The sequence below is a fragment of the Phlebotomus argentipes genome, unplaced genomic scaffold, assembly GCF_947086385.1.
Source record: "Phlebotomus argentipes unplaced genomic scaffold, Phlebotomus argentipes genome assembly contig_17, whole genome shotgun sequence".
Taxonomy (NCBI): Eukaryota; Metazoa; Arthropoda; class Insecta; order Diptera; family Psychodidae; genus Phlebotomus; species Phlebotomus argentipes.
The window spans coordinates 886,168-914,158 of record NW_026776166.1 but is presented as its reverse complement, the minus strand read 5'-3'; the positions used below and the strand labels follow the sequence as shown (position 1 = coordinate 914,158).

Here is a 27,991-nt window from a genome sequence, read left to right as displayed (position 1 = left end):
TCAAACCCTCTCGATGGCCCTCGATGGAAGTGATTAGATAATAAGTGGGTGGAAGATGAAGTGATCCCGGTGATGTGATGGAGTTGTGAAGACCTCGTTCTTTAGATAGGCTTATTGTATGTGAAGGTGTTTGCGGTGGGTGGATCACTAAATCACCCCAGCTGGAGCATCCCCATCGACCGCCCCGTGTGAGGGTGTGTGCTGGCAACGATTCGCATAATATTTTCGCCGTGGCTGAGGAATACAAAACGGCGTCAAAACGTGGTCGGAATTGAAGAGAGGTAAGGCCCCGAACAGCATTGACAAAAATTCGATCCTCTCGCCATTGCGTGACTTACAAACTTTCCCACGGATGGCCCACAGTGTGTGCGTATGTGGGTGGGAGATAATCATCGGCCGCCGGGAGGTTGGGGATGATTGGGGATGAGTGTACACAGAGATATACCTCATTATTGTGATTTTTTGGACGCAGGAAATGCGGAGATACGCACACCTTTTGTACCCACTCACACAATCCGCCTATTTGGGAATGCTTGGAAAAAATACATAAATAAAATGGGGGGGAAAAATGAAGCTCCATTGTGAGTCGCGAGGGGTTGGAAGAATAGTGTTATATGTTTGTGTTTCATTTGTAATTTCGCCCCTCGTCCCATTGTTGGCCATCCGCCCTCAAACCCAGCGTCCGAAGGCTTATTGTGATGCTTCCTCTGGGGGGGTTGGGAACGGTCGTAAAAGGGGAGATACAGATCCATATTCCAGTTGAGGGCAAGACTGAATTATGACACACAGACATGACCTGAAAAATCTTAATAATCAAAATCAACTGGAGATCACGAACATTGCTGAACCGCCTTTTCTGCCCATCTTTCCTATTTGATAAGATCAGCTTTAAATTCATGGGTATTTTGATGAAGATAAAGCCCACTTTTAGTGGTTTTATACTGTCATTTAAGTCTCAGTATATTAAAGATTGATTTCTGTGGGGAAAACACGCCAGAGAACATAATTCTGAATCAAAAACAGCACATAAGAACAAAATAATAAAACTTGTATTGTGATCAATCACTAAAGCGCCCTTCCAAGTGCTTTTCCGATGTTTTTTCATCCCCTAAATGTCTCTAAAACTACCTATAAATATCCATAATAGTGAGAGCTCTGGGTAAGTGCCTAAATTAGCCAATAAACACTGAAATTTTCCCACTTTCGCCCTGCCCTCGATCGATGAGGATAAATCTGTGCAGCTTTCGCCAGTTTTCCGGCTGGAGAGGCTGCTTAATGACAATGGCTGAGGTGGAGGTCACACGTTTCACTAGGGCTATTGTAAATTCATCGACGAAATAACTATGGAGCTCACATGTGTGCTCTCGAATCGAGAGGAGGTGCTGATATTGCTGAGACAAGCAGTGCGCGCCAAGGATGGCGAGCACAGAAATTAATCACTTTGCTGTGGCGGAAGATGAAAGTGTGTGCACTCATTAAAATTCGTCGATATGGGATTTAATGTGTCTCCCAGTCAATTTTCTTGATTATGGCTGTGATATTTTATGGGCGAAACGGGAGCATTCGGTATGATTTTATGGCACGGACGTCAGTTCGTAAATGCGCGCCCGTCGTGTGGAGGCAGCATCATAAAAGGCCGACGAGATGCTGCGAATCTGTGTCCATCGGACAATTTGGGGGCACTCTCACCCCCTGGCGGAAAGGCACACCTGAAAAGCCCAGTGGGTGGGAAGCTTTTGAGGTGGAATTGATGGAGTCCACAAGGAGGCAAACACACTGGGAATTGTCCGTGTTGCCCAAAATGCCGGGGAAGCCCAGCTGTGTGTTAAGGAAGATAAATTGGCTGACCCCGACGTGAATTGCCTGAGCAAGTCACAAGAGGAAAAGCTTTGGCAAAAATTGCGTTTCCTTCCAACCAAAAAGTGGTCATTCTCACACAACACGGCAAAATTGATTTCCAACCCCCGTGAAAATTGCACGGCAGTCAGTTTTTCCGCTAGCCCAAGGTAAATATTTCCACAATAATCAGATTAAAATACAATGAAAATAATCTCTACCTGAAACAGTTTGCGCGATTTAGGCTTTATGGCACGTTTTCGTCAAATTTTATGGCATAAACTGAATTTTCTCGCAAATTTCTTGTTTGCAATGCGCGCACTTTTCCATGCTTGGGCAGAGATAAGAAAATGCCAGCAAACAGAAAACACACTTTTCTGCTGAGCCAATATTGCAAAGGTGTTTTCTTTGTTCAATACACTTTCTGTTTTCATCACAATTCACCCCATATTTTTATTGGCCATCCTTCCACTGAGTTTCACTTTCTCGGGAAATTTCAGCGGGGAGAATTTCCAATTCACCCACAATTCTCAACTATAATGAGAATAAAGTTTTGTGACACTGCGTCAGAATGGATTTGATGTGCATTGTGATTAAATTTAAGGGAAAATCTCCTCTCTTGACGTCTATTTTTAGTCCCGAAGACAGACTATCTTTCAGTATTCCTCTGTAAAATCTGTCAAATGAGAAACTTTCTGTAATATGTCGCTCACTTTCCAGCCCTGCAGCTTTTTATCCCTCAAAATATCTTTATACATATCATTTCTTTGTCCGCTTTCTGGAATGACATGAACATTCTTCACATGGAATTTTCCTATCTTGAGCTCTTTTTGAGCTGAATTTGTGTATTTTGTATGAAATCACAGTTAAATTTCGAGCAGACTGAAAGTCCACTCAATGAGCAAACATTGGGTTGAAATTAATGGGCAGAAAAAATATTTATTCCATCATTAACCATTGAGTAATGGAGAGCAAAAGCAGCGCCAAAGATCAAATTGAGGGTTCAGCGAGGGGTGGCTCTTCCCACCCACTCTGTGTCACCTTCCCGAGGCCTTCAATAACAATTTCAAAATTTATAATGACGTCGCGACATGCCTCAAACCCGCGACTGCTCGACAATTCGTCTTTTTGATCGTCTCCTTGACATTTTCTCCGCTCTTGTGTGTGATTTTAACAAACTCACCCGTGAATCCTTCGCCGAATGACAAAAGGGACGACACTGGGTGTCCCTATGCGAAGGCACTCCAGCGGGTGGGCGCCAAAGTTTATGATCATGAGACTCGACTGGGGCGCAAGAATCCCGTGCGGACCAGTCGCTGGGAATAATTACGCAATCACGAATTGGGCACACAATTCTCAACTACGACCGAATACTTGTCTCTGACCCACATTATTCCATTCCGATGCCCCTGCGACACTGCTCCAATTTGCTGTGGAGCGCACAAAAAAGGTCCAATAGTTTTTAAAGCAAGGCACATCGCAGAATGTGTATATTTCATATTTGCGCTCACTTTTTAAAACCAGCGGCAATATTTGTGTTATAAATTCTATCTATACTAAATGCTTTAATTGTATTTGCCAAACTTTTTCACTGTCTATTTGACCTGCTCTCTGTTTTTTTTACCTCCAAAAGCATTAATTATACATATTTGCCACTCTCTATAGTCACACGCGGAGGAAGTTGGAGTTATTGCATTCATACCAAGTGACAGAGCAAACGAGGATTCCGAAGGCAAAAACATGCCAATGCAGCTGTTTGCATTTGCACAGATCCGTAAAGATAAATATTTTGCAAGTTGACTTGTCCTAAAAGAGTTGAATGTCACACATGTCCCGAAAATGTGCTTATTTCTGTTTATTAAATTCTCCATTTTACACGGTGAAATTTATTCAGCCAAACTTATTTCAACATCTTCATTACCCCGCATTGCAATCACGATTGAGAAAGTGCTAAATTGAATCGGATTTATTGTGGTTTTCCTTAATTTTCTCACATATCTGCGCATATCTTGCAAAGTTCTCATCCGATTTGCGAAAGGAGCACAATTTCTTGAAAGTATTCTTCAAGTCTACAACTCACTAAATGACACTTAGATCAGATCCAATTCCAGCAATGTGTAATTTAGCTAATCTCAGCTCTGTTCTGTTGGCTTTCCATCTCTGGTGGAGGCTGGATAAAATGAGAATTCTTGGGAAATTGAGTGGATCTGAACTTGGAATGTCGCGCGACATATAAATTACGAGCACAAGGGCTTATGCTGTACAACATTTGACATTTGCAAGATCTCATCTGATTTAATTCAGGGCGCGCGAGGGTGGCGCAAAGTTGCTCTTGTGACTCCCTGGGCGCCCATCATCGTGTCCTCCGTGAGTGTGTGCTGCTCGAAGGACTCCCGGGTTTGTCCTCAGTGTCTCAGACACTCGTCAAGACTCCCACTCTCACTCTCGCACTTGGTGAATATGAAAAATTGAATTCTCCCACAGCGAAGAGCTTTTCGTTCGCTCTCAGGCATTTCGCAGTGGGAGAGAGAGTGAGAGAGAGAGCCTTCAGAGACAACAGCTAAATGGTAATGATGTTGTTCAGCTGATGGGCCTCCGGGGCTCTCGAGGAGTGCAGGGGCCCCGCAACATTTGATGTGTCTTCGCAACAAATCCCGTAACACGCCACATTTGTCACACATTCAGAAGAAAGGTGGAAAAATAACTCACCTGAAGCTCGTGACGCAAGAATTCCACCCCTTGCATGATGAATGATCAAATGACGCTGTGCATTCTCTGTGGCATTAAAGCATCCCCCTGGCAAACTTTAACTAACTGCAGAGTGGCTCAATACTCAATTGCGAGGAGATTTTTCACAGCTCAGTGTTCTTCCGAGAACAATCTAAAAGCTTCTAAGCAAAGCTCACGTTCCGATTATAGTGCTTTTTATCCGTGGCAAGATAAACCGCAATTTCCATTTATCACAATATTTATATGTTCAGCAAACAGAGAAAAATCTATAATTTAATTTTTAAGCGAGAACAGCAGAAGCCTCAATAATTAAACCATTCGGAGCGCAATCCAAATTCGACCGTCGTGATTAAATCATTGTTGTCAGCAAATTCACGGCAAAATTCCTCCAATAGCCCGAGCCAGAGAGATGAAATATTGATGTGATGCAAATTGAATTGCACCGGCGAGGACTTAACAATTGCATTCATAACTTGAGGCTCTTTTCACGCTGCACCCAATATCCATTGCGGGTGGAATTTCATTAACTTTTCCCCCATGTTTCCACGGGCAATCTCGTGGTACTTTCGCTCGTGCGGTCTCGAGTGGAAATGGCAAAGCTAAAACCCAACAATCATTGCATGGCAGCCAGGAAGAGTTGCAGGAAATTACTAGGAAAAATTCCACCACAAGTGTTCTTAGAGATATTCATCTCTGCGTTCAATCCTCTTCAGTCCACTTCAGCATAGCCGCGCAGGATTAATTGGCATCACATGTAATTTATCCGGACCCATTCAATGACTCTTGTAAACTCGCTGTGGGTAAATAATGCGCGATGCCCTTGGTATGTTCGCAATTAATGCTAGCATTGGGGCGCTAAATATGCAATTTACACGCTTTGTCAGTATCCAATTTCTCAGCGATGGCAGTTCATGGAATCGGATACTGTCGCCCACGCAAAGCCACCCTATTATGTCACGCTGATGGCAATCAATTCCTCGCGCGGCGGAAAAGCGACATTTGCTTTTTAAAGAAATTAAAGCATTTCCCTTTGGAAGATCTATGAATAAATACTATCCACTTCTTGGACATACTTTCAACCCATGCCATGGTGAATAGGAGAGTGCGGGCTCAATTGGGATGACCTTTGCATTTTCATTTGCAATTATATCAAGAAATCACATTTCAGAGCTTCTGAACGCATAGTAATCTTATGACCTGAGGCAATTTCTTCTGCAATTCATAAGCTCCTCGCTCACAGTACAGCTTCCCCGCTCTCCCCTATCCGTCAAGTGCTTCTGCTCATCGTATTCCTGGGAATCCCAGCCTCCCCACGGCGAATCTTGTTGATTTACCCGCTTTGGGGCTTCCTGAGCCACCCCATCGCACGGGAAACTTCTTCTTCTGCTTTTTATCTTTTGTTTCACGCCTCCAGGCCCACCCATTGGGCGGCCTGTGCGGGTGGTTTGGGGGGCGTGCGGAAAAAGTCTGACTGGAAGTCTGGCGGAAAGTGTCTGCGGGAGTCAGGTGGCGAAGACGGCAATTTCAGGTGAGACAATGCTTCATATGGACTCAGCACACGTAAATTCTAATCTATTCCAAATGAGGATATCATTGGGCCGAAGGAGTCTGCCTCGCGGGGGGGGTTAGCATCGCATGGCGGGGGTGAGCCATTTTCACCACCCCCGCATCGAGAGCAATTCAATTTCCCCGCCTGATGAGGCGCTGGGGCGCTGATGTGGAACTTCACATGTGATTCTGGGAAGGCGAACGCGCCAATTTGCATCATTGAGTGTGTATTTTGAATTATTGCCACTTCATTTGCCGCTTCCTACGCAAGGGGCGCCACTGCTGTCTCACAGTCAGGATAGGACTATTACACTAATTCTGTCCGCTGGTGTAATGAGCTCGAAAATTGTACTCATTTGGGCGGCGCAAATTTCCGCTGGTAATTTCCACCGGAAAATATACTGCGAGAGCATGTACTTGGAGGCAATGAAGCCCCAAATTCACCACTCTCGTCTGCTCCTCTTTTGCCATTTCAAATGCTTCTGAATTTTTTAGACTTTCCTTTGTTTGTGATTGCTCAATTTGCCAAATTAGCTATGTAACCTCACTTTTCCGCACTAAAATCCATCATTGCTCGTGAGCTCTCGACTCCCATGAATTCCGTATGATTGAACTCAGCGTGGCGGGAAAAATTAAGCCATTCAGTGACACAAATTAGCAATCTACAGTATTGGTGACGTGACGATCTCACTTGTTGACGTGGAAATGCTGCAAAGATCGTAAGAGTGACGACACTCGAACCAAAAGCTTGAAGGAAACAGACTGACATTCTGACAGTCTTGCTTCTTATTCACATTCTTATGCTCTGTCAGATCAATACGCAATCTCTCTCGTGTCTTCAATATGCTGTTGTTGTGAAGTATAGAGTATGAACCCTACTGGGTGCCATAAACCCCTCGCTTGGCACTTGTCCCGCATTCCTGGCATAATCGAATGTTTATTGGACGCCAAGTTGCTGCTCCATGACGAAAGTTGAACGACCCACAGAGCTCCAGACGAGCGATTAATAAAAATGGGGAGCACAGAGCAAAGGGATAAATTTGCAGTGGGTTTCATACCATCTGTCTCGTGCAGCGGATTTTTACTCATTTCACCCGGGGGTGAAATTTTCACCACTCTCTGTGTGGCAGAGAAAAAGGGTCAAGGGTGAATTTAATAATGCTCGGTGGAATCTTTATGATTTCTGCTCGAGACACTTTGTCAATCAATCTCGGGGGCTCGATTAAATGGTGCTTGAATTTTCTCGGGCGACGACAGGAAAAAAGCACACACGCGAGACAAAAGGACTGTGCTGGGAAAAAATCACAGTGCCGAATATATATTCCTAGAGACTCGCATGATGATTGGGTGGAGTCGCACATTCACAAGTTAAGCCCCCGAATTGACTGTGACACTCGGGCTGATAAGAGAAAGTCTCTGTTACGCAACGAGAATCACTGCCGATATTCAAATGTCTCCGAGGCGATGCTTTTTGCCTATGCGGGAGGCTTATCAATCCCCAGAAATTCATACATTGCCAACCAGCCCGGAAAGACACATGGCGACGATCGCTGGCAAAGTGTGTGTGGGGGATTTATTGTTTTCTGAGTACAGAATAAAATCGTCTTTGAATTTGCATTTATGCTCGCTGTGAGCATAAAATGGAATTGCAATCAAATTGAGTGGCGACAGTAAATTATTGTGCATTTTAAATTGATGAACGATTTTGTGAGTAAATTGAACGAAAAGTGAATTTCATTAGTGACGGAATTAAATAGCACACGCGCGGAAATCCATCAGATCCTTAAACTCGCAGTTGCAGTGAAGCATAAAGCATCTCTTTAGTGTGGGGGGGAAATGGGAAAATCAGGAGCGCGATTTATCATTCGAGCTGAGATTTCGTGCCATTTGGAGGATAAATTTGAAATGAAAACCCTTCGGATGTTTCTTGTGAAGATACTGCAGTGGGTGGATCATTTGGGATGCGCACAGAGACTTCGCTGGAGGGTTGGCGAGAGAGAGAGAAAGAGTGGGTGAGAGAGGCAGGAAATGGCGATAAATTTGGTGTATAAATGTAATAGAGACACATACAAATATATTTGTGACATGGCTGATGAGGGTTGCGCAAAAAAATCGCACAGACATTCCCCAAAGCGCCTCCAGGGTGGAAAATCACAATTGGCGGAAGAAGATATCACATAAATCCCACATGGTGGAGTGTATATCTCACCCTGACACATCGCAACTTGCCCGCCATGTGATAAGTCTCGCGCCAAATTGACGAAAGTGCGTTTGTCTCCCTCTCTCGGCAGGTCTGCAATCCCTGTGGGTGACTACATGGTGTAGCTCCGAACTGCAGCGGAAAAACCAGCAACTGCCGCCGGCCACCATCCACGACAGACCGCCCACGATCCTGGCACCCCCGACAGGCTCCCAGAGCAGCGAGAAGCTCATCGTGACGCCGAGCAGCGAGACAGGTAAAGGGAATTTCAATAAAACCCACCCACGACGACGGCATCTCGCCCATCAAAGTCGGGCCCATGAATTTGCAATTTGGAAATCGACGGGAATTTTTATTGCGACACGTTCGCTGCATCACGCAATCCATTTGGACGCACTGTTTTTGCGCCATCAGCAGCACAGAGCTTTTTACGACGGCCCCAGCTTGATGGCATCAGCCAGGGACAGATGGACCGATGGCTGTTTATGAAATATACACTTTTGGGGTAGTCAAAATTCCGGGTTGTGTCTTTTTACGGGGTAAAAATACTTCGGCAAATTTGGCGCGTAAAGAATGAGTGAAAATTAGAAGATCGTCGATCATTGTTAAATTGAAGCGAAAAAGTATGTAATGTAAAATGTCTGAGACGAACATAAACTATGCCTCGTAAAAAGTGATGGATTGAAAGTGTTAGAAATTCACCCAATTCCAGCTGAAATGCCAGAACAGACAGATTATAATAATAAATTTCAGCACACAGTGCTCGACACAAAGTAATTCTAGTTACTCAAATTATTATTGCTGCATAAAATATTATTCAAAGCTCTCGCATGTGAGAGAGATTGGAAAGTTATTTCATAACAACGAAGCGGGATTACTCGTGAAACAAGAGATTAACCACTCCGACTGTCCAAATATTTGATGTTAGCATGAGGGACTCTTTTCCAAATAATTATATTTTAATGCTGCTGCATAAAAAGAATCCTCGTTTGAGCTTTGCGTGAATATTTCACATGGCTTTTGCAATGGGATTTTTCTGTACATATATATATATATGTGCTCTCTCGCAGGGGGTGGAATTTCATAAAGAATCTCATCAAAATTTTATTCACAGTTCTTCTGACAATCTCCACACGGCAAATATCATCGTTGAATAAAATATTGTAGCATTTTTATCAATGCTTTCACTCTCTGTCAAGCTCCTCACTTCAGCTGTCCAATGCGTGTGATCTTCGTTAAGATTCATAGCAAAAGGGATGGAAATTTAAAGCACAACTTTCACCTCGCTGTGCTTGACGTGCACAAACTTGTTGGATGCCCGAAGGGACGGGCAAAAAGGCATTGACAAGGTATCGACTGTGTGCAGCAGACGGCTTTTAGATGGGATTTTAACGTCAGGAGCATAACTCGTCGGGGTTTATATTGTGCTCGGTGCAGCCTTAAGTGGGCACTCCTTTAGCCTCGGGCCACCACTCTCTGGCATCAACATGAATTGGAGGGAAACGAGCATGGCAGGCTTATGAAAAGTTGATGAGAAAAGCTCGCAATATAAGCTCATCTATGAAAACTTCACTTCGCAATTCGGTGGAAGTTTTAAATAAAAGCTACCAGTCGAGCATGCCTTTCGGACGCAATCAATCATCATCTCAATCATTTATTCATGATTCTTAGCACCGCATTCATAAGATATGCGCTATATATGGCTCCAGAGAGAAAATGTGCGATGCAGAGTGAAATATAATTTAGGAATTGAATTATTCACGGGAGAGCGCAGGATGAAAAAAAAACAACATTTCATTCCCCAGGAGAGGAAAAGCTCACAAAAAGGAGACTTGAAAATTAAAATTCTCTCCTGCAATGTGGCTTTGAGGCAATCATTTCTCGCAACCGCCACATGGGATTAATTAGATTTTCACACAGATAGCGCAGAATGTGTGCAAATCCACCCTTCGTCAATTAATGATAAATCCTCCTCCCCAAACCTCGCGGCGTTCGGGCGGCGAGCTTTTGTGGCGGAGCTTTCGGGAGGGATTTCCGTGGCAAGATGAAAAGTCTCTTCTCCACGCCTCTTGTCTGGGGGGCGCCATGAAATCTGTAATTATTCATCTGGAAACATTCTGGGGCAACTGTTTCCCAAAACTACCGCTCTCTCCTCATGCTGCCTTTCATCCACAATTATGTCGCACTATCCCGGCTGCGGGATGAATAAGTTATGTGCTTTTGGAGTGCGTGGCAATTTTCCATGAGGCAACTTCCCTCAAAGATCTCTATCAATCTCAAGCTCATAGTTGCTGTCGAGTCGCCCGAAGTGTGCCACCCACACACACACTCCATACTTTCCATATTCCTGCAATTACGACTACACTCGCCCATTGAATTAATTCACACGATGACACCCACACCGTAAAATTGACGATGCCATCATTAAAGTTTCCCCTCGAGAGTTTTCTCAAGTGTGACTTCGATTAGTGCAGCATAAGCGAAAAGTCTCTTATCTGTGACCAGATTTACATTTCAGCGACGGGATTTCCCGGCAAATTCACGACGATTCATCCCAATTGGGCGTGGATGGGAAAAGGGTTTGGCTGGAAGGGTGAAAACACCCAAAATCCACGATTTATCGAATAAGAAATCTCGCTGCCAAGCTCCTTTAGGCAAGTCTTAGCACTCCTTTCTCAGCTTCAATAGATCCCCACTGCAAACGCTGCTATTATGACTGAATAGCTTGTATTTTAGCAGAAATCAGCCAAATTTTTTGCATTTTCAAGCTAATTTTGTGATAATAATAAATTCGCTGATTCTCGAAATCAAATCTGTAAACTCTTTTACAGCGAAAAGTGGTCTCAGAACATAATTCTCACGGATTCCAAACGCTGAACGGAGACATTTTAATGTCGGCCAGTAATTTCGGCACGTTTCTGTAATTTCACAGGGGCGGCAATTGAAGGGTGAAGACACACAACAGAGTTGCTACACGTTAGCATCCCCAATTGACGATATACGCCCGAATGTTACCTGCGGCGAGTCTATTTGCAGTAAAAGCGTCAACAAATCCGACGGTCTCAGGGCGCAGCAAATGGTGTGTGTCGAAATGCTGTGACCCTGTGAACAGTAAAAAAAAAATGCAAATACCATTCATTTGATGGAACAACAAAGTCATGCCTCGGCGTGCGCCAAGAGGGTGGGATTAAAATTGTTATTTTATTTTCGTTTTCAGTTCATGACTTCCCGACAAACAGGGCTTGTGATGTTATTTACTCTCAGATGACGGAACAATTTAATAAATGATGTGCATATCCTTCACGAGCCGCCCATGCTGACGACACCATCAGCATCGATGTCCTCCGATCCGTAGTGGTGACGGATGGTGACATTAATATCAAACACATCGCAGCAGAGTTTACGTCTTGTGCTTTTATATTTTATGTGACACAAGAATTTGTTACATGTCCCGGGTCTCGCCACCCACAAGCGCCCGGATCGTCCATCTTCCCGCCTCTGCCGAAACACTGGCATGAGCTTCTCACCTCCAGCTGAATATTTAACACTGTACAAGAAGATTTCCCGGCCACACGAAGCGGAATGAAGCTCATTTGTTGTGAGCTGAAGCACAATTTTCACAATGCACATGCGACAGTCGCCCATCATGTGCCCCAACCGCCAACACTGAGTGCATTATTTTTAGGCTTCGCAGAGTCAAAGTGAGCCCCGGCGAGTAAACTTCGCATTTCATCTCTCTAATTCACTCTGGCGCGCAATCTTCATGTGTGCCTCAGGGCCGAGGCGCATACAAATTCACGGTGTGCGAAATTAACGAGACTTTAATTAATTAGTGAATTAGAGGGACGCCCGGAGGGGTACATTATTAGTTTATGTGGTTGTGGGGAGAGGAATACCTTTGGAAAGCCATTCTTTGGAGATAATCACCTGTGATGTTTGGCGCTCTGCCTTAATTTGCTGGGTTGGCACCGAAATTTCACCCCCAAAAGCATTGCCGCTGAATGGGGAAAAATACACCATGGCATTCACTCCTAATGACATCCATTCCGTTGTCCTACATCCTGATTGGATTTAATTGAAAAAAATTAACATTGATTGCTCCAGTTTTTCCAGCCAAAAAGACACGCGTTTCCAATTGCAGGTAATTTGGTGAGAGAGAGAGAGTTCACCAAAGGAAATCAATAGAGCCATTTTCAGTCTAAATCATGCGGGAAATGTGAATTAAAAAGCGTTTTTTCATTCCATCACGCAGAGATAAAATCCACATTCGTGCGTGGAGCTCAGATGAGCATGAATGCGGCAGATGAGGGAACGTGTTCGTCGTTCAGCGACAATAAATATTAATATTAATAAAATACACCCCAAAAGTGGGGTGAGAATATTGAATCCATGCCTCTGCTCTGGCGTATGTCAAACGTGGGGATATGCCTCGACGTTTATCCTGGTGCCCGCACACATCCTGCCATATTTGGGGTGGATGTGAGGCTATGCATGAAATTATGTAATATTGAAATTTGTTAGGAATGTACACAGCATTGAAAGTGTCTTGTATTCTCGCAATTTCAGAGATGGATGACATGTTTCTCCAGTGCAATAAAAACGCGATTTATGTCCTCAACAGCAGCTATCGCTATGGGGTGAGTATAGCGCCGAAGGGTCTCTCGCCCTCTCCCTCCCTTAAGTGGAAATTTCAATTAACTCCATTCCATCACCACAATGCACATTCCGACCCATCATCGACGCCACATCGATCAAAACTTTCACAAACATGTCATGAAATGCCCTGCCAAGGAGAAATTCCTCTTGTGACCAATTTTCCAGGCAAACGATCTCCTCCTGTGCCTCGCTTTTTCTCAAACGCAAACACCCCACTTTCTCATGGAACTTTGCAAAATTTACAACGAGGAGTGTCCATCGGCATGCCCGCACATGCACAAGAATGCGAAGCAGCACTCATAGTTGAGCCATTGTGCCCCCCAGGAAGTGTGTGTGTGTGTGTGTGTGTGTTTGTCTTGCTCAAGTAGACATTCCCCGGATTCCCGCCAACTGCTTGTGGCATTGTTCAGCGGGTGGCAGCCCCACACCCCCTGTGAAATGCATCTTCGAAGTTGCGTCTCTGTAGCATTGCATCTTGCAAAATTATCGAGTTACTTTCCGCACATGCTTCAACCATAACTTTGAGTCGCTGAGTAATTGCATAAAGACTGAGAATCTACCTCACAACTTTCATGCATTGTGATATTAATTTCATTGATGCAAATAAGCAGCGCACGAACAGAGAATAAGCATCTCAAATCACACAGCATAAACCGCGATAAACTGTTCTCGCGAAGTTATTATTTTTCGTCACCGCCCGAAAAACCACTTCTGGCAAATCCCAAGAATCTCTCTCGTGTCTCGAATTACACCCAATTCCTCTGAGTGCACGAGCAATCATGGTGCATTTAAACTCCCCAGGACAACTTGTCACAGAGGATTTGTCAGACGCATGCAAACACAGCAATTGAAGAGAAATTGTTTACTTGCAGGAGTACGACATGATAAACTTGTTCGGATCGCCGGCTGGCAGAGCACTGAATACGTCAAAGACGCCGCAGACGTCGCCGCAGCCCACCTCGCCCACATCCTTCCCGCCACTGCCCGGGCGCATCGCCGCGGACGCCGACGTCGAGGCCACGGCCAGCAAGGCGTCCAAGAAGACCTCCATCTTCAAGTCGTCCAACATTGCGGCGAAGAAGTGCAAGTTCTGGAAATTCCTCGAGGATGAGAAGCTGAAGAAGAACAGCGTCGAAGATCTCTCAACCACGAGCAGCGGCCAGAGCAGGTGTGTGTGTGTGTGCCAAAGCTCGCCGCAAAATCATCATGCAAATTCTCACGTTCGCTTTCCTTTTGCAGTTCCAGCCGATGGAGGAAGTCCAATCGCAAATCGAGCACGGAACTGTATCGTGAGGCTGCTCAATTACTCGGGCTCTCCTGCACACTGAGTGACAATTGCCGGTGCATGGATTGTCAGGTAGAATGAGCGACAGGAGATTCCGGGCAGAGTTGAGAGGGTGTCAGATTGCGGATGGAATAGAGATATCAGTGCTGCAAACAGACAACTGAAAAGGTCACTTTAGGTCTCGTGTGAAAGACTATTGAATTCACAATTGAATTCCTCTGCAAGATAACTAATCACATTGTGATTGATTTGCAAGAAGGGTAGATATTTGCCTATGATAGTGAAACTAGTCTGTGTGCAGAAGCAAATGTTATCCAAACAATGCATAAAATGCTTTTAGAATCTTTGCTCTGAGAAACAAAGACTCAGAATTCATTTGAGGAATTAAATCTCAAGCAAATTCTCTTACAGAATTGCTTGAAAGAGTTGAAAAAAGTTGATGAAATGCTTCTGAAACGACACACAATCTTCATCCCTCATCTTGTCAGCCTCTCAACTCTGACTCTGAGCGATATCCTTTTTCGCGCCAATGCTCACGCTTCGAAATCTAATGCATTTCTCCTCGGCAGAGCCGCTATTTCGACTGTGATGACTCCGATACGTACTCGGACCATTCGTTCAGGGTGGACTACGGCTGCCCGGAGGACATGCTCAGCGGGGACGCCAGTGAAGCCCGCCGGCCGGTCGATTGCCCGGAAAAGTTTTGCACTTCTGGCGGCTGTGAGGAGCTCTCGAACAGCGAGTCCGTGAGCGACCTGAGTGTGGACGACGAGGGGCGCTGCAGCCCCGTGGCGGTGACATAACTGCCCCCGCCATCAGCTCACTCCCGAAAGATGCCACTGAGGATTGTGTGTACATATTTGATAAGTTTCGCGATGGAACAATTATTGACTGTTGAGCTGCGTGTTTGGAGCCACCAATTTCAGCGAGAATCAAAGCTATAGCCATTTACCATTGTTAACTCACGGTTCATCAGTGACTTCATTCTGCACAGTGGTTATTTTTTTTATCTCTCACCATTGCTGGCCATGAGCAGGACTAATTGTCGAGGCGTACAGTCTTTTTTTGCGCAGAAAAAAAACCCGTGCGAGTGCGTGTGTTTGTAAATTTATCGGACTGATTTTAGGGGTTGGAAGCGAGCGTGTTCATCAATCTCACTAATTTTCATTCATTTTTCTCTCACTCTGGCAAAAAAAGAATCAACATCGCATATATGTGTATCAATCGCTAATCGTAGAACGTAGATAAATCACCGTAATTAAATCACACACACACGAGAAAATGTTGGACATATTAATTGGGGGATCATAAGCAGGATTCCGACGGTTGCTTAACATTTTTGAATCATCACACCGATTGAGCGGCTGCGAAAGCTCTTCCTCATTCACAAAGCGGAAGCTATTCTCGAATAAAAATTCATCCCCCGGGGGGGCGAAAAAGGCGTCTCGCGAGAGCCTGGCGTCTCCTGTTGATGGATGGGTGAGAAGGTTAACATGAGCGGACACTAAATTTGGGCTGGAATTTAATGACGCGTGCTGAAGTTGGGCGTGGGGCGGCTAAAACCCCGTCCTGGCTAAATATAGCCATATATTTGAGGCCATAACGCGACAGTCGCAAAGCGATTTTAATAGGATCCCGAGATAGCGCCATCGGGGTAATTTTTATTGTTAATTGACTCAATACACTGGCAAACACTAAGCGCAAACTTTCATTGATGACGGTAGTAAAAGTGCTCTATACGTATTTTGTGCGCCCGTGGAACCTCAGCAATATTTATGAGGGAGTAAAATTAACCCCAATATTTCACTCTACATAACTTTTTATCATATCAATTTTATTTATTGCCGCTTGCATTTCCTTCGGTCCGCAGTTTTATGGTGATCCAGACGGGAGATTGTCGCAATAAGAATTATAATTCATGAGCTTGCGATCATAGTTTGGGTGAATTTGTTGTGGGAAAATGATAAAAAGCAATTTCTTGGGGGTGCTGCTTTTCGCTGAATAGCGGAGTAAACACTGCAGTAAAAGTGAGCGGAAATTAAGCTCTGGCGATAGAGATAAGGGAAGAAATGATCAATTTTAACAACTACAGACTTCATTAGCAATTCGGGCTGTTGATAAGCTCTATTGATTGATATGTAGCCGAACCTTTCACTGCATCATTGTAATTCCCCACCCACGCGGGTTCTCATCACTATGCGCATAAATTTGAAAAGTGGAAGCGCACAACAAGGGAATACTCCGCTAGTTAACATTTTGGGATACAAATTTTCCGCCCCTAATTGAATTCATCTCAACATTTCAACTCATTATAGTCTTTTTTTTGCCCCAGCATGCACGCCTCTCATAATTGCAAAATGTTAAAAAATATACTTCCCACACAATCCAATTATGGCCACAACTCCCGTGAAGTCCGGAGAACAGACACGGGAATTATTCAATTAGATTTCCGATGGCCGCAGGCTGCAAACTTTACGATTGCATTTAATGTTCCCGCAGCGAGGGCTTTTTCCAATGGACGCAGAGCAGAGTTTTTCCGCTCAGATCTTGTGAACTCGCCATGTGATGTACACAATTTTATCTATCAGGCAAAATTACATTGTCTGCGAGATGCTATGTCAGCACGATGAGTGCAATTTTATACACTTTTTACCCTCACTTCCATCCATCACGGTCCATGAATGAAACTGTGGGAGCTTTCACTAGCCCTTCCAATTCACCTGCGGAAGCTTTTCGTGAGATACTATTTCTCCCACGGAGTGTGAAAAAAAAAGCTTCACGAAACATCCAAAACAAGCAAGAAAATCCGAACGATTGATCGGATGAAAATAGCGCTAATATAAATCTATCGTGAAGATTTCACTCAGGAAATGAGGGAAAATCAATTGTAAAGTAATCAAACAGGAGAAAATTAGCTAAAAGACTTTCCCAGTGTTGCAGAGAGACAAATTTGTCATCTGCCGTTGGATGGAAAATGGGCGAAAGTTTATGTGGAATTTGCAGGAATGTTGATAGAAATTTTTTATTGGCCGCCAAGGAAGAGCTTTACAGCCCACTTCACTCCCTCATTCACTCTCCCTCTCTCTCTCTGTCGCACTTTCCCGCCCTTTGTCATATTCCTTTGAGGAAAATAGGTGCCAAACATTTTTACGATTCACTTTGTTGCCATTTCTCTCGTGCTCGTTTACCCGACGCTATGACATGAAGCATAAAAGCATTGGAGGATACACACATCCAATAATTTATAGTTCACATACATACTACGTGTTTTTATTCGGACTACCATTTAAAATATGAAGATATAAAAATACGAAACTAATGAATTTATATGATAAATGGCAGAGATATTGAAATGGACAGAAAATGAACACTTCAAAATGAATTATGATTACAATTTAGCCAGCAAAATCTATGAAGATTATACTGAATTTATTGTGAAAATGTTTTCTGGTGTTATCTATACTTAAATATATTTTATAAAAAAAGAAGAGAACAACACAGCGTAGAAGAATGTAATTCTTCTCTGTGAACTCGAGAGGAGACATTAAAGAAAGAACTGTAAAGAAAATCCTGAAAGTTTTTCCATCTCTTAGAGCACTTCTGCTCTTTCTTCTCCACTACTTCACGCTGAAATTCCACCAAGGAGGGCAAAAATGGGAGCCGAAGAGTCCGAAAAGTGGTCCAGGTTTCTGAGCTGCATCACAACTTCTAGACCTTCCTTAAGAACGTTGACATTGAAACACATAACAAAGGATTATAACTTGCTCATCTTTACTAAATCATCACTTTCTAATCCTTGGAAACTACCAGGTAAAGTTTGTGCTCATTTCCAAAACTTCCTAAGATTACTTGTGACATGAAATTTTGACTTTCCTTTAAGAATTTCTAGGATTTCAAGTTCATTATTCCTTTTGAAATTACTAGATTAATTCATGAATTCAATATTCGTTCGTTAAGCGCCACTTTGGCTCGTAACTCTTACAAAAGCTCCTCTCCAAGGGGGCGGACAGATATTCTTCGGAAAAAAGGTTGATCAATGACTTGCTTATAATGTTCTTTTTCACTGTTTTTGCAATGGTGGACAAAAAGAAATTATGCAATTTAATCTTGTGTTCAATGTCGAAGAGTTTTCGACTGCTTTTTCGCGAAGTGCTTGCAAATTCATCCATTTTCAGTCCGGAAAAGCCCTCTAAATCACTCTAAAGTGACATTAATACTCATCTACTAATCTCACTAATTAATATGATTTATGCTCCAGTGAACATTTGTAAATATTTCACAATCCTGACTGTTCAAATATGCATTTCTGCACTAAAAACTCAATGCATAAATCATTAGATTTATTCATGTGTCAGGATTTCATTTATCTCACTATGTGTGTATATCGCGCACTAATAGTAATTGATTGGGATAAAAGGATGAGTTAGACTGTGTGTTTTTGCGTTAAAAGGGGAAATTTTGCCTAATTCAGCATCAACACTCGCTTTCCTGCGTGCGAAGAGGAAAAGGAAAAACTTCCTCAGCTGCCGCCATAAATAAGAAATTAATGGTGTAAAATGTGAAAAGTTAAGGACATCCATTTGAGGCAATTCCACTGTTCGCCAGATGGGAAACACCACAAATAAATTGGCTCATTTCAACCCATTCCGCATTGACAAATGTTTAGAAAATAATCGCTTCACTTTTGGCAATTTGTCAAAGGACGCAAGAGAGAGAGAAAGAGAGAGATTCGGTCGAAAGCACTCTGTGAAGTTCTTCAGTCTTTTGTCACGAGCAATCTTAAGAGTGTCTCACTGGTGAGGAGAGGAAATTATTAAATTTTCATGGCGACGCTTGAGGAAATTCACATTGTCTTGGGCGTATTTGCAGATGCCAATGAGGAATTTCCCCTGCGGCTTCCCACACACGCGAGAAATAAACAGAAAATTCACAGAAATGTTTTTCATCCAGAGACTCTCCTCCGCCAAGTATTTTCCATTTGAAAGTGAAACAATGATTGTTTCTGTTGGAATTTTGGGCGGATGTACACATGAGCATATCCCTCCTTGAGACTGTAATTCCCTGAGTGGAAAATCATTGTGGAAAAGGCAAGAATATGTAATCCAATATTTTGATGTTTCCACGCGAAAATGGCACTCTTAGATGAGCAATTGAGGCAAATTGAAAGACCGGTTGCCAAGCGAACGGGTTGCAGAGAAAGGGAATCGAATTACCCAAAGAAAATTCCAACTTTTGGTCAAAACACAATTTCGTCTCCCGGGAAATTTATCGCAATATCAGCAACTCGCCTATTTTTGCCGTCTATATATTGACTGTCGCCACACTGAATGATTAGATTGTCTCCGAAATGGCAAGAGTCATCGCAAATTTACTTTGGAACACGTGTAAGCTTGCGGAGGTCACCCTTGAAAGTTGTGCCACGGAGGAAATTTCAAGGAAGAAGGTGAGATAAAAATTTAGTGTATTTTATCAGTTATCCTTGAGTTGGGAAGATAAACACCGCAAACTTTTGCCATATACCTTTTAATAACCAAAATGTGGCGATACTTTGGAAACTACAATTACACCAGAGCGTGTAGAATTTCCCGGAAAGGGTAGAGAAATTTTACACCGAAGCGTTGAGAGCTTGAGGATGTTTTTTCCCCCCTCAACATCCGTAGAGAATTTCTCTGTGCGAAAATCCTTCCATTTGAAGTGCTTCGGAGAATTGAAAAATTGAAAATTAATTAATAAAAAATTGTTAATTTTCAATTCAGTGTCAATTATATATTAAAATGTGATGAAACATTGATGAAAATCAATTATGCTGTATAATTATTTCAGCAATATGTATGAAATATGATTGCGGAAGCTTTATCAGATCACGAGAGCATTATTGCGTGATTATCACGGCGGTTTAACATTTATTATGAAAATTGTTGATTTTCTTTTCGGATATTCAATTAAATTGTAATTGGTATTATTATAATAATTTTTGAGTTTTTTTTGATTAAGTAAATGTTAATTCAACCACGCGTGGTGGAATTAACAACGAATATAGCTGATTTTTTCAGTTAAAATAACGAATTTTTGAGCTTTTTGTTATTACAATTCGTTATGGAAATCTTATAGCGCTTCAGAAAGCTTCTTAATACATATTAATCTTAAGCATAGACATAGTAATATCATCCTATCTAATCTTAGAGGCTATAATTTCAATTTCAACCCTGTCAACAAATTATCTCCCCTATGCAAGCGCTCTGAGGTGTGTCTTTGTCAGCTTTACCCTAAATATATCAATTGAATTGAAAGTCTCCCAAGCGATTGACAACAATAAATAATACTGGGATGTATTTCCAATGGACTATTCATCACGATCGTTAAATATTTGATGATGGCACTTATTAAATGCCATCCGATGTTTGAACTCAATCCATCGATCAGTGAAATGGAAAACAACGTTGCTTTGAGTTCTCCATTGCCGGCAATGTTTACTCACAAGGAATTGTTGGAATGGCGACAAAGTCTTTTTGGATGGAAAATTACCGAGCAATTGAGGTATTATGTTTATGTGAGAATTACTGTACATTTTAGGCAATTAAGGGGATACACATCAAGAGAATTTTACGACCAAGGAAGCAGAATGCTCAATAAATCATATCTCACTCTCCCAAAAGTGTGATTACACGCCCGGTGAAATGCTTCTTGAGGCTCCGAAAATTAAATTCACCCAAGAGATTTTGAGAGAAAAATTCCAATTTGCAACTAATTCCTTCGGCACAGCGCAAAATATCATAATTATCTCGTTCAATTTTCATGATATCGTGCAAGAAAGCTCTCCCATGTTATTTCCTGTCTGTGAAATTAGTCACTTTCTGTGGCGGAAACACTCATTAAAGCGCCTATTCATAAATCATGAGGAAAATGCTATTGGTTAATTAATGTTTTCTGATTTTCCTCTATAATAAAGTAAAGGTAATTTCGGGGGTTCTACAAAAACATCACAAATAACCCAATAAATACTTGACAATTTCATCATCACAGACAAATAGTTTCCCTAATTAATTGAGAATACATGGGTATAACTTTTCACAGAGTTTACAGACTTTTCCACCGTGTTTCCTCAAACAGTCATCACAAATTTATTCTACCCAGAAAGTGGGTTGAAAACCCCAGAAAGCAATTTTAAGATGAAAAGTTGTTCATTAGGGAATGATAACTTTTCGCCCAGGACCCTCAATTTTATGGAGGGTCTTAAAGTCACCCATAAATATTTCATTAATAAATTGTACACACTTTTATCCATATAATACAAATAAATCGACTTGATGTTTTTCAGCGTCACACAATTTTCTAGGGCTTTTCAGTTGAATTAAATTGGCCAATGAAAAAAAAGTTTATTTAATATCATCCCAAATCACTTTAACTGCAAAATTGCCACACACTGCGCTTTTTTATGTCACAACATTAAATATAATGCAATGTGTTTGTAATTATTTGCCATTTTAATTGATTTACAGTCAAAATTGTATCCCCGCAGAATCGTTTTGCATAAATTAGCGAAAGGGCCAGAGAATATATTCATGTGCAAATTTATACTCTTTGTACTTAACAGTTGTGAATTACATTCGGGGAAATTTCACCAATAAGTGTATGATAAATTGGCGAAATGCTGAGGCTATTAATTTGGTGCGAGAGATGCCCTGCGAGCCAATAAATACGCGGTGGGATCGTCATAAAATGGGCTCCAGTCTGGCGACTTTGAAAGTCATGCCATTGGAAACTCTCTCTTCTGAACTCTGACGATGAATTTTTCCACACTCCATCGGAAATACGAGACGTTTTCTCGTTTACACGATTAGAAAAAGGTTGCAGAGAGAGAGAGCTTTAATTGAAGCAATTTAAAAAATGTGGGCGTGGCATCGAAAAGGGCGGGGCATTTATCATAGAAGAAACCAAAGAGACATTAAGGACTCTTTAAGCCACAAATAAAGCATTTTAGACATTAAAAACTTTACAGAATTTGCTATTTAAATTTCAAGGGAATTTTGCAAAATAGAAATTAATGGGCGTGGCTTTTGAGTAGGTGTGTTGCCACAAGCCGAATTCCCAAAACTCTGTGATTAAGCGTTAATTGCAGAATACTTCAATCGATCATTTTTCCGTGAATCGCACTTTCTGCACGGAATACCCTTGAGAATTCCTCTTGGGATGTGTTTTTTTGCAGTGTTCTTCTTAGGAAACATATAGTCAATACGAAAACCGTGAGCGTGGCAAAGCGCAGGCGTTTCAATTTTCCATACACTCGCCCCAGTTGTGTGAGCAAGAAAAGGTCCAAAAGCCCCGAAGCTCGTGAACTCGAGCGACTGTACGAGGAATCCGGGTGTGTTGGTGAGACTGTGACGACGCTGAATTGTCAGAAGTGTTCTCTGAGTCGTGCTGAACAGTGGAAAATTCTCTTGCCACGGCTTTGGGTGAAAAGTTGTGCCCATTTTTTTATTTGGAAGGATCATACATGGTGAAGCTGTCCAGCGCGAATTAAGTCATCAGTGAAAGTTAACAGAGCAGTGAAGTCCTGTGACCTGGCGACAAGTGTGAATCCTCTGCCACTCAGCTTCGCTTTTGCTGCCCCTAATCAAATTGAAACATATCGATCCGTGCTCTTGTGCGTCGAATTTTACACCATCAGAGAAAGAGAGAGGGAGCGTGAAAGAATTTTTCCTGGCAATCCCCTTGGGAAGGCCCCGTCATTTTTGGCCAGTGTGCAAAGAAAGGTAAATATTTTCACACGCACCCATCACGAGGATGGACTCTGTCTTCATTAGGGGCGGCCATTGGGGCCAGAGTTCGCGATTGTGCACACAAATCGGGTCAAATTTGCATGGAAGAGTGGCAGAAATGTTTCCACATCCACCAAATCAATATCAATTAGTGTGAATTTGCTAAGCCACGAAAACACACGGGATTGTTCACATTCCAATTGGCCACAGAGGTGAAAGTCTTGCGGTCGGGCGATGATATCAAATGGTAATCATGGGTGTACTTGGAGCATCAAATTCTCATTTCTGGCTGCTCGGCATTTGGGTAGAAACTTCGTCATTCCAACTTGGGCGCTCGTGTAAAATTCATGGGGGAAAGTTTTTCAACAGATGAGCCATCCGGAGAATGAGACAACATGTTTTATTGTTTGGGAAATCACAATCAATTGTATGGCGCGCTCAATTATTCATTTCACTTCTCCATTCATGGGTGAGGAATGCACACACCTCAGGATTCAATGACCTCCGCCTTGGTAGGATGTTTGTGAATGGGCAGAATTCGGTTAGAATTTCAAATGACCTGGGCATCTCGACCATTATACTTATACAAAATTCTCGCAGTACACTTTTTCTCTCTGTGTTGCATGCTCGCCTGCGGAGGTGTGGAGCAGAAACAGGCACTCACCACCTCCCCCCCAACACGCACCCCTTCACACTTCAGCACCCCGTCTGGCCTGTTCGATGTGAAAATTCCATTTTCTCTTCTGTCTCTGTCTCTTTTCAGAGCTCCTCCCGCCTAAAAGCATAACACTGTTAGCAATTCCTCTGTCCTTCAAATGTCTCTGTAACTCACTCCCTCCCCCGTTCGCACTCTCCCGACCCCCTCGTGAAAAGCACGCAATAAATGGCGCCGTTCAAGCTCAAGTTCCGCATGGGCAGCTCCAGGAGCACGTCACAGGAAGCCACAGCGGAGCCGGATGTGGCGCAGGTTCATCAGCAGCCGCTGCTCGGCAGCCAACCCTCTGCGGCCTCCACCACCACCATCGACACGGACAGCCTGGGATCGCTCAGTGGCGACAGCAGAGCTCTGCTCCACAACTCCTCATCCGCCGCCGGACGCATAGGTAAAGTCGCTGGAGGCTGAGCTTCCCTGGCGAGAGAGCATTGGCCGTTGGTGGTTTGAAATTGCCGCGGGGGGTTGCAAATGACTAAATTCAGGCACTCTATCGACTGTCTGCATCCTGTATGCAAAACAGATTGCATGCAAACTCAATTTTCTCATTTTGTATGTCATATGTTTGTGAAATTGGACTAATAATTGCAATAATTGCGAGTTTAATCGGCATAAAAGTGCCTTTTAGATCCGTATCATTTCCTTGTAAGGCTTACGGAAGCAATTTAAAACTTGTATCTGATTCATATCTTACTTTTAAAGACATGGTTGAATTGACTCGAGAATATTACAGTATTTCAACCATAATTTCTGTTACATTCTTCATCATGTTAGCGCATAATACTGTGAAAAACTGTGTTTGCTACATGAAAGCCTATCAGGATGATAGTAATTAAGTGTGTTTTAATCAGTCTAGTTACACATGACTCACAATGGCAAGGGCATGAATAGTGGTGTCAAATATTTTGCTTCAACTATACTTAACCGTCCATGCGCAATATGTTTCCCTCCTGGGGCTTTCATCGCGGCAATTCCAGGAATTTGGAGGATTAAGCCATCCACAAAGGCACCAATTAATTGCGGACAAACCCTTGTTGCTCGGCAGAACCCAACATTTCCCACAAATTAAACGGCATGTAGTCAAAAATGTCCCTCATCCCGCGCGACAATTAACCCACTTTTGCCGCGCAATTCGATTAATCGACCCTTCCCGAAGGCAACAGCTTAATGTTGTGGAATAAATTCATCCTCGTTGACCTACAAACTTGCCACTTTAAGACAGCCCCACGATAAATTGCGTCTAACCTCGTTTCCGGTGCACAAGGGGTGAAGTTGTGTGTGTGTGCGGGAAAAAAGACGAGGAAACTCAAACAGGAGCTCATTTGGAATTTGTGAATTAATCCCTGTGTGTTGTCTCTTGAGCAAAACTCATTTTCCCAGAATTCAGCACAACTCCTGAAACTCATCGGAATGGGAGACATGAGATTAGATGCCTTGAAACCCATAATCCTTAGTGTATTACAAAATTCATGCTCACTCTCTCTCTCTCTCTCCTTCTCTCTCCTGTCTAGGATACGAGAATCCGACACTTCAGCAGCAGAATTTTTCCGATACGGCTTCAGTGAACAGAAACAGCACAGTTCCTCTGAGTCCACCGCCGTCCTATGAACACGTTCTAGAGGAGGTGAGATACCATCGTGAGCACTCGTGCATTCGCCATATGCTCTCAGACGGGATTCAAATGGAGAGCTTTCGCCGAAAAGCTCCTCTCTGTATGGTGAACTCCTAAATTGCCATTTATACATGGAACAATACAGTGAAATGTGACCCATTTCCACTTCACCACATCCTAAATTCAACACAAATTGATGCATATCAATTTGTATTACATAAATTCCTCCCAATTCCCCACACATCATCCGCATTCTCCCCATGGAACTCGCCGTTCGCGGTGCGTAATTGAAAGTTTACCCCCGCGAATGTGGGACAATGCGCACGCCACCCACTGCAAATATGCTGTATTCAATTGAGCAGAGCTGTGGAGGGAATTTGGGTGAATGTTTAAATTCTTTGCCATGACAAATTAATGAGGCTCTGTGTGCGAAATAATTGGGCAAGCGTAGGGGAGAGCGGGCTTAATTGTGCACGCACTTCATCCAGCATCATCATCATGCATTTCTCCATCTCTCTCTCTCTTCCCGTCTAGATATCCAAAATAACGACCCACATGGAAATGTTACAGAATCGCCTCGCGACTCTGGACAAAGACAACAACCCCACGAGCTCCCCCGTCAACTGGACGTACTGCAGCGGCGGCAGCATGAACGAGAACTGCCCGGGCAGCTCGGACTGTCCGCTGGGCGACAGCGAGGAGACGCTGGACTCGCCCATCTACACGTGCTCCACCATCACGACACCCTCGCAGGAGAATCTGCTGACCTGCACGGGCTCCTGCGACCCGCTGTACGCGCACGGCTCCTGCCCGGCCATCCAGGAGGACGGCCAGGAGGGCGAGCAGCCCGAGTGCCAGGCGGAGGTGAGTGAGGACGAGGAGAACAACTCGGACGCCGAGTGGAACTCGCACGAGCACCAGCAGATCCGCATCCAGCTGCCGCCGCAGAGTCCGGAGATCCTGAGCAACAAGAGCAGTAAGGAGCTGTACAAAGCTGTGGCCAAGCAGTACGGGATCGCGTGCGAGATGAGCTCGTCATGCAAATGCTTAGAGTGCGCCTGCCACTATTTTGACTGCGATTTCGATGAGGTGAGTTGCGGTCAAACAGCTCTTACATCATGGCAGTCCTCCTTCTCGTTTACCTTCTTATATCTCGTCATTTGAATGTGAATCCTCTCCGATGTCTGCCATTTCTTATTCTTTCCAGCATTCATTATTTTCCCAAATGCTTTTGGGATGGGAAGATCGTCAGTTCATGAAGCGCCTTGACATTTCATAAAGGCATATGATTGACAAGACCCTATTTTGTGTGAAAAAAAAACCCTCTTGAAATTTGATGCTGACTATTTGTCAACATGAGGTTATTAATTCTGGGTCTTCTCCACTCATAAAATTCCAACCTTTCGCGCTCGCCAATCATCCATCCGTCAAGAAGATTTTAATATCGCCCCCAAGAAATGCGATACTGAAATTCAAGACCTCATCGATTCCCCTTCAATTTCCTCACCAGTCAAGAGACCCGGAAAATTGACGACACGCTCTGCTCTTCCCTTTTCAGAATGACCATCAAAAGACTGATGGCGGACTTAGTGCTGGAACGCCGATGTTCATCAGCGAAGTGATGCACGGATCGGGCTGTAGCATTTTGTAGAGGAAGGCGGAATTTGTCCAAAACATTTTTTGAGAATTTGTCAATGGCCTGCAAGTGAATTAATCAACAAACGATGAAATCAACGGTCATAAGTAAATATTGTATTTAGCGGTTTAAAAGGAGGAGAAAACTGAAGACAAAAAAAGTGTCTCTATATATATATATATTGATATTTATTGAGAAGGGGAGAAATAGTGTAAAACTGCACACATTTTTTTCATAGACAAGGAAGAAAGAAAAAAAAACCGTAATTTCCCGTAAAACAATTGCACAAAGTAAAGACAAGTCTTAAGATATAGAGTATTTGTAAGCCTAACAAAACTCCACTAATCAGGGTGTCCATTTACCAGCGCGAGTGTGGAAGAGGAGACAAATTCTTGTGTGAAAGGCGAGGATAGGAAGAGTGTGTAAACATAAGCACTAGAGAGTCTGTTAGGGATATATTTTTATAGTGAGAAGCTCCGCGAGTTGCAAACTTGGCCAACCGGAGCTCAGCGACTGTTCTGCACTGCAAACTTCTGACCTATGCGAGAGAGTGGTTCTAATAATTGAAGGATGTTGACACAAGACTTGACTGAATACTTGACAACCTTGAACTGTAAGTCATTATTATTGTACAACTTACAAAAAGAGGATAAAGCGTACTCCTGTAGCCACTAATGTTGGCAATAAAGCTCTCTTTCCAGTTGAATTTCACTCACTGCCCATTCCCAAAGTCACCTCACTCTCTCTCTCTCTGTCTAGCGAGACACCCACAACTGAGAAATAGGATCGTCACGTTCTCCCAAACTATCCACCTTCTATAGAAGAGAAATGAAGCCCGCAGTGAAAGAGTTTAGCCTATGTAGAAATTGTAACTGGAGGGAGATTGTAACTAATTTTATAAAATAAAATTTATGTTTGTAAAGACAAACCATGTTTTTCTTCTCTATTCTTCCACTGATGAAGCACCAAAGAATTATAAAGGAAAAAATGCCAGAAGACATCAAACATCAAGGCAAG

At 43.1% G+C, this 27,991-nt stretch overlaps 2 protein-coding genes across 3 annotated transcripts; both read left to right on the top strand.

The window, feature by feature from the left end:
• Nucleotides 1–267: 267 nt before the first annotated feature.
• LOC132256667 (uncharacterized) lies at nucleotides 268–17,811 on the top strand. The gene is made up of 5 exons (XM_059753159.1): nucleotides 268–281; nucleotides 12,881–12,951; nucleotides 13,843–14,138; nucleotides 14,210–14,327; nucleotides 14,825–17,811. The coding sequence occupies exons 2-5, from the start codon at nucleotides 12,883–12,885 to the stop codon at nucleotides 15,056–15,058; spliced, it is 717 nt and encodes a 238-aa protein (XP_059609142.1). The 5' UTR covers nucleotides 268–281; nucleotides 12,881–12,882; the 3' UTR covers nucleotides 15,059–17,811.
• Nucleotides 17,812–22,649: 4,838 nt separating this feature from the next.
• On the top strand, nucleotides 22,650–27,889 carry LOC132256663 (uncharacterized). 2 transcript variants are annotated; one of them, XM_059753155.1, is made up of 5 exons: nucleotides 22,650–23,008; nucleotides 23,778–24,117; nucleotides 25,238–25,350; nucleotides 25,873–26,427; nucleotides 26,897–27,889. In XM_059753155.1, exons 2-5 carry the CDS (start codon nucleotides 23,898–23,900, stop codon nucleotides 26,987–26,989), a joined length of 981 nt encoding a protein of 326 aa, XP_059609138.1. In that variant the 5' UTR covers nucleotides 22,650–23,008; nucleotides 23,778–23,897; the 3' UTR covers nucleotides 26,990–27,889. The 2 variants fall into 2 exon arrangements, with proteins under 2 accessions (XP_059609138.1, XP_059609139.1); XM_059753156.1 differs by having other exon boundaries at nucleotides 22,651–23,008; nucleotides 25,909–26,427.
• Nucleotides 27,890–27,991: the final 102 nt, after the last annotated feature.